We start from the raw sequence: 10,556 nt of genomic DNA, 5'->3' as shown, positions 1-10,556 counted from the left end.
GCACCTCTCTCCTCCTGCTCTCCCTCTCCTCCTGCACCTCTCTCCTCCTGCTCTCCCTCTCCTCCTGCACCTCTCTCCTCCTGCTCTCCCTCTCCTCCTGCACCTCTCTCCTCCTGCACCTCTCTCCTCCTGCTCTCCCTCTCCTCCTGCACCTCTCTCCTCCTGCTCTCCCTCTCCTCCTGCACCTCTCTCCTCCTGCTCTCCCTCTCCTCCTGCACCTCTCTCCTCCTGCTCTCCCTCTCCTCCTGCACCTCTCTCCTCCTGCTCTCCCTCTCCTCCTGCTCTCCCTCTCCTCCTGCACCTCTCTCCTCCTGCACCTCTCTCCTCCTGCTCTCCCTCTCCTCCTGCACCTCTCTCCTCCTGCTCTCCCTCACCTCACTGCACCTCTCTCCTCCTGCACCTCTCTCCTCCTGCACCTCTCTCCTCCTGCTCTTCCTCTCCTCCTGCTCTTCCTCTCCTCCTGCACCCCTCTCTCCCAGAGCCCAGGTTGACTTCATCCTCAGATCGTTCACTTCCTGTGATCCTAGAAAGTGACAGAGTAGTTGTAATTGAGAGTGTCTGTTTCAACCCGACTTCAGCATACAGATATAGAACCATATCAGTGCCTCAGACTCAGGACTCTAGGCTACACCTCAAATCAGATATAGAATTACAATATTCCAACCCTGGTGACATTTTTAATAGGCTTTTTCTTTCCATTCTTTCCATTTGTCCTCCCAAGAGTGGATTCATACATCACCACACACTCAGCCTGCCCCTCTTTTACAAGCACCTTGGTTGGACTGCAGAACACATAGAAACTATATTTGAAGGCGAGGTATAACTATGTATTGTAGATTGTTCTTGTCTTCAGTAATCCATTTTCGTCTTCTATTTCTGTAAATGTGACGAGTGTTGAAGTCGATATCCAACCATGATATGGATACAGGATCTTCAGGTCCCGTACCAGCAGGCTACAGAACAGCTTCTTTCACAGAGCTGTCACTCTGATAAACAATCCCCCCTTACACACACACTCCGCTGAACCCCCCCCCCCCCCCCACACACACACACACACACACATGGGGTACATTGACAATCACTTTCAGTTTCCCCCATATTACATACTGTACATAAGCTACCTTAACCTCATAGGAGCCAACGGACCCCCATGTGGATCCGAAGTGATATAAAGAGTTTACCTCGATCAATTCTCTTCATCGATATCACATTTTTTTTCACAACTTTGCATGCTATACGATGCCACCAAGACGGTAAACACGGCCTAAGTCACATCCAGTTTTCTCCAACTGGAGAATGTGTCATGTCCGGTTTCAACGCCGAATTTCCATACCATTGGTCGGCCAACCCCAAACCCCCCCCCCCCCCCCCCCCCCCCCATTTATTTTTATTTTTAATCTGATACATGAGAAAGGTCAAAGGTCAAAGATGGTGCCAAAATATCTCCAAATGGCCTAAACATATAGGTGTCCGCCTAAACATACCTGTACTAAAACAGGTACAAAGTTGCATTTGCTCACATTACTAGCATCGACTTTGGCTAAAGTACTAATAAGACCCTGGAGTACTGATTCCTAGATGATTTGGGCTTGGTCATCAGGTTTCCAAGGTGATATTCACTGTAAAAGCTGTTGTTTTTTTAGGCGGAGACTGAATTTGAGATGTTTTATAATGTTCTAGCTCTATTTGCTCTGACACAGTAACATAGATTTTGATTCTGACACTTCTACAGCCACCCCACAGGTGTTAGCTTTCATTTGATAACAATATCATTATGAAGGCCCTTGTGATTGTGGAGATATTCTATATTCACTGTGGGCATGTCATTTCGAGCAGAAAACCAGAAAAATGAGGTGGATAAGATCTGGTTAACTGTACATACAGCTCATAACTGCATATAACTCAGTACTTGCCATACTGTACATATCACTATCATTGTCATGTTTTTATATCATGTTCTTATATCACTATTTGCACTTCTGGTTGGATGCTAAACTGCATTTCGTTGTCTGGTACTTGTACTCTGCAATGACAATAAAGTTGAATCTAATCTAATCTAAGATATGTCTCCTCTCAATGCAGGCTGCTATGGGGTAGTTGTGAATAGGTCAATTTAGTCTCTGAGATAAGCAATTCTCCCTACCAGCATCGCAATGGTCTCTGTGACCCTCATTGATTTTTGATTAATGGGATTAATTCTAATTTGACACACACAGCACAGTCTGACCTTACTGGCTGAATGCAAATCATGTTAATTCCACATTAAATGTATTGCCACAGCCTTACATTGATGAATTGATGAATTTGTTTTGAATTGTTTTTTCTTCTTCAGTCACACATGGATACGTGGATATCGATAGTGTTGATATCATCTCACACACACACACACACACACACACACACACACATACACACACACACACACGCGCACACACACACACACACACACACACACACACACACACACACAAACACACACACACTTTATTTCTCTCTCTCTCTCTCTTTCTCTTTCTCTGTACCTCTGTACAGGGAACAGTAGACTTCAACCTTGAGGCTAGATGCTGACTATTGTACTACAAGACACACTGTAATAGAGGAATGTTGCTAGAGCCTTTCTGTAAAGACTACAGATAGTTCAGGAAGAATGACAGATGAATGTCAAGAGGGATGACCTCCTACTTCAAAGGTCTGTGCAACAAGTAGCTCTCAAGGACCAGGGCTGGCGTCTTCTGCTATTGTACAAGTAGCCTGCAGTATATTTGTACAGACTCTTTAGAACTATTTCTCCTTCAGTAATAGGCCAACACTGTGGTCCAACTCAGCTTTAAAAGATGGGGCAGGGTCAGGGTTGGTGGGAACTACAGTCGACACTTTCCTCTGGTTAACATGCCGCTGGACTGTGTGACACCATGTTGGTTGTGCAGTCACATCTCTGTTATGACTAGTAAAGGGGTGTGTCACTATGTGACAGCTGGTGAACGTGGGAACTATGGTGGATTTCTCTTTTAATTGTGTTAAAATGTGTATGTTAAAAAGTTTAAAATGTATATGCTGAAATGACCTCATAAATTCAAGACGATAGGAATTTAGGAACAGGCCAGATGGCACCATTTGTGTTCAGGCGGACACCCCAGGGGAGGTAATCATTGTTTATGGTGCCCCCACCCAGCTAAAGTAAACAAGGCTGTTGCCTGAAGTTCTAGGAAGTTCAGGCAAACAGAGGTTAATCAGTGATAAGGAAGTAGGAACTAGCTAGGAATGGAGGCTATGCAAATGATCATTTTATGAGGGGGCACCATGAAAAGGTATAAAGATCTGGGTTTCTTGTGAATCATCATCAGCTCCGGTTTATTTGATTATTTATTATTACGGTAGTTAATTAAGTATTTATAGTTTAATGAATTAGAGTAAAATATTTTCTACTACATAATAAGTCGGCAACCGACCACATGTTCAGACTTTTATTCTGAGAAATGTAAATAAATTGTTGTTGAAAATCAATGGCACACTCGCTAGTCAAGCCAAAACATTGCAATGCAATGGATTCGGTGAATAATCCCCACTACTTTAACTAGGTAGAGCTCCATTTTTAAAAACATTTTTAGAATCAAAGTCAGAACATTTTGATTGGTTGCCAACTTGTTCCCGCTTTCACCAGCTGCTGTCACATTTATGACGCGGTCGGCATCCGATTTAATGTTCGGACTTCCGAAAAATTTAAACACATTTCTGTGTTGTTGAAAATCAATGACACACTCACTAATCAATTAACACAACTTGTTTTGTGAGCCTGCTAACAATGTAAAGTAGTGCTATAGTTAATTAGGTAGCAGTGGGGATTACTCACCGAACCATTGTTGTATTGCAGCCGCAGTGACTAGCGAGTTTGTGTTGTGATTTTCAACAACATTGAAATGTATTTCTGTGTTTCAAAATAAAGGTCGGAACATTTTGATTGGTTGCCGACTTTTGTGGCTTTTGCGGCTCAAATGACCAGACCGTGTCACATATTGCCTTTGTACCCGTGTAAGAATGGTTGACCCCTTGATTCTGTTGTCTTCTCAGTTTTAGGTCACTCTCTTTATGGCATGCATGATGTTGTGTGGTCGACTGTTTGCTTATCTTTGTCGTGACCTCAGAAGGTTAATCTACAGTATAGGTTAGGGGACTGACTGGTCTTCTCTAAATAGGGTCATTGCTGCATCTGGACTGTGTGACTCTGTGGTCTGTATGCCTTCAACAGTGAGTTTGGCTTTCTGTCAAATATGAAGGTCACTCTCTTTGCTCTCTGACAGTGCAGCAGAATGACTGTGGTCGTCACTTTTTCGCTGTTATTGTCTTTGTTGTGACTGTTGAAGGTCATTCTCTTAGATGTGTGACAGTCAGACCAACCCTGTTGTTCGCTTGACCCTGTAGTGTGTCCTAACCTGAGGAGAGGAGAGGAGAGGAGAGGAGAGGAGTGGAGAGGAGAGGAGAGGAGAGGAGAGGAGAGGAGAGGAGAGGAGAGCAGAGGAGAGGAGAGGAGAGGAGAGGAGTGGAGAGGAGAGGAGAGGAGAGGAGAGGAGAGGAGTGGAGAGGAGAGGAGAGGAGAGGAGAGGAGAGGAGAGGAGTGGAGAGGAGAGCAGAGCAGAGGAGAGGAGAGGAGAGGAGAGGAGAGGAGTGGAGAGGAGAGGAGAGGAGAGGAGAGGAGAGGAGAGGAGAGGAGAGGAGAGGAGAGGAGTGGAGAGGAGAGGAGAGGAGAGGAGAGGAGAGGAGAGGAGAGGAGAGGAGAGGAGTGGAGAGGAGAGGAGAGGAGAGGAGAGGAGAGGAGAGGAGAGGAGAGGAGAAGAGGAGAGGAGAGGAGAGTGGTTGTCTCTAGGCTCACTCTATAATTAGAGCACATTCACTCAGAGCGAAACACTCCTCTCTGATGCTGCGGCAGGGACCGACGACAACAGTCACACACACACACACCCACACACACACACACACACACACACACACCCACGCCCACACACACATACACACACACACACACACACACACACACACTGGTTCCTATTACTCTCTCAGCCTCTACAAATGAGGCCTCCCCCGCTAGTCCTGAGAACACATGAACAGTTACTGCAAACAGTATTGCTTCCTCACACACCAAGTTCCACACGAATCTCGAACCTTCGTCCTCTGCATCTGTGTCCTCAGCACATGCAGCCGTCTCCTAAATACCCGATGTGAACCAGCTACAGCCCCGAAAAGCTAGTAATTCTATGTTGTGGGAGGGTAGGGTAGGGGAGGGTAAGGGAGGGTATTTGAACGAGGAGGAGTGAGTTTATCTCAACTCGTTTGCACTCACCAATAACACACTCCTCCATATATCCAACCTCCAATCTCCCCAGGCTCCCATGACTCCTTCAGCTTCTACATTGACGAAGCCTCCCCGGTGGGTCCTGAGCAGCCCGATTCCGTCCAGAACTTCGTGTCAGTCTTCGGGACGGTGGCGAAGAAGCTGATGCGCAAGTGGCTGGCCACACAGACCATGAACTTCACCAGCCAGCTGGAGGCGGGCATCCGCTTCTTCGATCTGCGCATCTCCACCAAGCCCCGGGACCCGGACAACGAGCTGTTCTTCGCCCACGGCCTCTTCAGCGCTACGGTAGAACAAAGTAGAATAGAACAACTATGTTTGGTCACTACTCTCCTGTGTTTGTGTCTTTTCTCTATGTGACATACAGTATGGCATTAAGGAATCATTGTATTGAACTCCATAGTATTTGAGGAACAGTACGGTACAGTTGGGAACGAACACTTTGTTAGGCTGCGCTCAGGCAGGCGGTTCAGGACCATGTCCGCACGGACAAATAGACTGAAGCTCATTTTTTCTTTTACCCTTGGCCCTCTTGTTTTTAGTCTTTTTCCAAGCACCAGGGGAGCCCCCCCTACTAAATTTCGTTGTATGGTACCTGTACTGTATTAATGACAATAAAGACCATTCATTCATTCATTCATTCATTCATTCATTCATTCATTCATTCATTCAGTTAGTACCAAGTCTAATGTCTAACCTCTATAGGTGAGAGAGGGGCTGGAGCAGATCAGTAGTTTCCTGTCTGCCCACGCCAGAGAGGTGGTCTTCTTGGACTTCAACCACTTCTACGGCGTTCAGAACATGCACCACGAGAAGCTGGTCTCCATGCTGAGGGAGATTTTCGGGGAGAGACTCTGCCCTGTCGTCTTCGCTCAGGAGGTAGGGGGACACACACAACTGATAAAGTCACATCCAAGTGTAGCTGCTGTCTGGTGTTCAATTGTTGTCTGTTCATTGTTGTCTGTCACTGTACACTGTTCACCCCCCCCCCCCACACACACACACACACCTACACACACACACACACACACACACACACCTACACACACCTACACTCACACACACACACACACACACACATACACATACACATACACATACACATACACATACACATACACATACACATACACATACACATACACATACACATACACATACACATACACATACACATACACATACACATACACATACACATACACCCGTAGGTAAGTCTGCAGTACCTGTGGGAGAAAGAGTACCAGGTGTTGGTATTCTACCACAGCCCCATGGCCCTGGAGGTGCCCTTCCTGTGGCCCGGTCAGATGATGCCCGCCCCCTGGGCCAACACCACTGACCCGGAGAAGCTGATCCAGTTTCTCCAGGCTTCTGTTGCTGACCGCAGGTCTGTATATACACTTTTGTGGGCGGTTTTGCTGACAAAGGCTACACCATGTTGAGATCTATTTCAGTTGAGAGTGATTTAATCCAGGATTTGGGATAGGGTTTGCTGGTAATCTTTGCCTTTTTGTTTAGTAGTAGTATTTAGGCTTAATCTAAGACTGTAAAACACTGCTGAAAATGCACTAACTACTAAAAATGTATTTGATTGATGTTACTCCAGGAGGAAGGGGACCTTCTTCGTGTCCCAGGTGGTCCTGACGCCCAAGGCTAGCACCGTGATGAAGGGAGTGGCCAGTGGACTGAGGGAGACCATCACAGAGAGGTGTGTGTGTGTGTGTGTGTGTGTGTGTGTGTGTGTGTGTGTGTGTGTGTGTGTGTGTTTGTGTGTGTTTGTGTGATGCGCAGGTTATATCTGCGGGGCAGGTGGGTTTAGTGCCTTATTCCATGGGTGTGTGTGTGTGTGTGTGTGTATGTGTGTGTATGTGTGTGTGTGTGTGTGCATGCATGTTCCTCTTCCTAATGGTGCTTGTTGTAATGAGTAATAAAGTCATTATCATTATCATTAAGAAATAATTAAGTGATTATGTAATTGCCTTTTTTTTTTTTCAATTTCGATTTAGCATGTACACAGGAGAGATGAGTCTGTTATCTTATTTACATCTTAAAAGGGATGTCACCTTAATTTGAGTGGATGGCTGGACAGTGTGTGCGCACACACACACACACACACACACACACACACACACACACACCATAGTATGAGTCACTGGGGCTTTGTCCACAGGCCTATCGTGTTCTCAAAACAGTCACCTAATTAAAAGTGTACCTACTGTATTAGTAGTAGTAAGCATTCCCAATTACATGTCATGGATGACGCATGAGAGAGACTTTTGGGCAATTTTTTTGGGGCAAAAGTATTTTTTTAAAAAATACGCTATGAGGATAAGTTAATTTGCGTGACTTACATAAGAAGCTAATCTTTGTTGTTTTTAAATTGCATGGTAGTATTTGGGATTAACTTTGAGTGGTTAAGGTAAGGGTAGGTTGCAGTGGAGGCTGGTGACTTCCAGAATTGAGGAGGCCAATTTTTTTTCCGCTTGCTCGCTTCACTCGCGATGGAATGTTCCCTGTTCTTCTTATCTGTCTTTGTTAAAATTTATTAATTTGTGTTTGGCGGTACTGATGGGATTGGGACACTCTCAGGATGGTGGATGAAGCAGCTTTTATTGCCTGCACAATGGGTCATCAAATAAACAAAACAATTGGCATGAATCTCTGGTCCGCCTGCAGCAGCTATTGTCCCTTCTGCTCAGGCTCACAACATTCACCACAACATACTACATACAATCAATGACATGTCAAAAGCACTCAAACACTATGTCAATCAGACACACAACATACAATTCAGAACAATACTTCATCCATTTCTAATATTTATCCTGCAGAACAGCACTCATACACGCGTGTGGCGGAAAAAGGTACTACACGTGGAATGCAACATGACATTACTGACTAGCCATGCCCTAGATCGTGAATGCTAGCAACACCACGAGTGGACTCTTACAAAATGCACCAAAACATAGAACTCAAACAACATATGTAATAAGTTACCTGCACAATGGGTCATTAAATAAACAAAACAATTGGCATGAATCTCTGGTCCGCCTGCAGCAGCTATTGTCCCTTCTGCTCAGGCTCACAACATTCACCACAACATACTACATACAATTATTAATTATTAATATTAAAAATAAAACTGTTCAATAAATCCTAAATGTTGTCTACCTATTCGATGTATAAATCGCGCCAGAATCTCGCCGACTTCCGAGGTCATTTTAAGCAAAGCACTTAAAGCCACTGCGAGTGTTTCTTTGACTGAAGTCAAAATGGCTTCATGTGATTGGACGAACAAAATGTCAATCTTTCAGCCCTGGACTCAATGCATGGTGAGGCCAGGCCTCCTCTGCCCACCCAGTTTCAGTGATTTAGCCAATCACATATTGCCATGAAAAAAATTGCATTACATTGACTTCTATGAGAAACCACTTTCCGACAGGAGGCCTGGCCTTTCCGACAGGAGGCCTGGCCTCCTCAATACAAACGGATAGGGATTCTGGCCTGTAGGTGCTTTACAATTGCAATATTGGGTTTTAGCCATGGAAACATTCAGATTTATGAACAAAACGGAAATAATATTAATATAAACATTTTTAAAATGTGTTTTTTGTTAAATAAATAAATAAAATAAATATAATTATTGCTTTTTTAAATCTCTCTCTCTCTTCTCTCAAATTATTGGGGAGGCCAGGCCTCCTCCACCTCTATGGAGGAGCCTCCACTGGTAGGTTGTCAGGGGAAAGCATTAGCAAACATTAGCATTAGCGACAATAATGAGCAAATATTGCTATTCATAGCTCAATTCAAACCAGCAACGTGCGGGTTGCAAGGCAAGCACTTAATACCTCTACCACCCCACCACCAGCCTATGTACACAGCCTTCCGCCTTCCGTATTCACCTGCCAGTATAGCTAAAAGTGTCAAACAGGACACACATGGGAATACGTACTGCTGTGCAGACAGACAGTAGGTACAGGATCGGAGTAGAAGACCAGTCTCTGTGTTCCAGGCATTTGACAGTGACCTCGCTAATCCTTCTTCAAACTACTGCATAATGACAACCTTGCAGGAGTCCTCCTTTTAGCCTCTCTTAAAAAAGGAGTCTCACCTTCCTTCCCGTTTCTCTCTCTGTTTTTGCTCTCTCATTCCATCTCTCACATTATCCCGCATGTATCATGGGGCATCAGAGGGAGGTTACTAGAGAGGGGACCCAGTTGTTTTCACAAGAACATTGCATTTAATGACTGTTGCATTACCATAACATATTTCATAATTTCTATTTCACCATGTTTGAAATACACTCTAAATCCTATCGGCCACAATGTAGAATTCAAGTGTGAAGGAATGCAAACTCTGACAGAGATGTGCCGGTAGGAGACAGGAATACAGTTATAGAGCGCAGTAATGTCCACCCACACTGATTGGTTCACATGATTGTATCCAGCTTTCTTTAAAGTGTCAGACACACTGAGTCTCATTCCCAGACAGCCCTTATCCATGATTCATATAGGCCTTTTAACTGAGCTGACTGCCCTGCTCTGTGCAACAGGAACCAGCTATGAGTCATCCCACATCTCCCTCTCTCTCTCTCTCTCTCTCTCTCTCTCTCTCTCTCTCTCTCTCTCTCTCTCTCTCTCTCTCTCTCGCTCTGAACACGCATCAGATAGAAGTGCAAAAGTGCAAAAAACAAAGTGTGTTTATGATGGAGTTACAAAAGATGAGGCCGCAGTGCATAGAACTATATGTCTGAAAAATGTTTTGCCTACTGTATGTACTGTGTGTGTGTGTGTGTGTGTGTGTGTGTGTGTGTGTGTGTGGGTGTGTGTGTGTGTGTGTGTGTGTGTGTGTGTGTGTGTGTGTGGGTGTGTGTGTGGGTGTGTGTGTGTGTGGGTGGGCGGGTGGGTGGGTGGGTGTGTGGGTGTGTGTGTGGGTGGGCTGAATGTGTGTATGTGTGTGTCTGTGTTTGTGGGTGGGTGGGCTGAATGTGTGTGTGTGTGTGTGGGTGGGCTGAATGCGTGTGTGTGTGTGTGTGTGTTCCGCTCCTCTCAGGGCTCTCCCAGGGATGATGCAGTGGATCCGTGCACAGAGGCCGGGCGAGAGCGGCATCAACATTATCACAGCAGACTTCGTGGAGCTGGGAGAGTTCATCAGTGCTGTCATCACCCTCAACTACCACCTGGATGAAGAGGAGGATAATACTCCCTGA

At 45.2% G+C, this 10,556-nt stretch overlaps 1 protein-coding gene across 1 annotated transcript in view; it reads left to right on the top strand.

The window, feature by feature from the left end:
* The window catches only part of plcxd3 (phosphatidylinositol-specific phospholipase C, X domain containing 3), a gene marked incomplete at both ends in the record, with an annotated part of 15,598 nt that extends 5,042 nt beyond the window's left edge, over nucleotides 1–10,556 (top strand). The window contains 5 exons of the mRNA XM_080531367.1: nucleotides 5,379–5,635; nucleotides 6,053–6,226; nucleotides 6,559–6,734; nucleotides 6,954–7,055; nucleotides 10,400–10,556. Coding sequence (XP_080387493.1) covers nucleotides 5,379–5,635; nucleotides 6,053–6,226; nucleotides 6,559–6,734; nucleotides 6,954–7,055; nucleotides 10,400–10,556 — 866 coding nt within the window. The remainder of the gene's footprint in view (nucleotides 1–5,378; nucleotides 5,636–6,052; nucleotides 6,227–6,558; nucleotides 6,735–6,953; nucleotides 7,056–10,399) is intronic.

This window comes from Nansenia antarctica (genome assembly GCF_963989245.1).
Source record: "Nansenia antarctica genome assembly, chromosome: 5".
Classification (NCBI taxonomy): domain Eukaryota; kingdom Metazoa; phylum Chordata; class Actinopteri; order Argentiniformes; family Microstomatidae; genus Nansenia; species Nansenia antarctica.
This window is presented reverse-complemented; position numbering and strand designations above follow the sequence as displayed.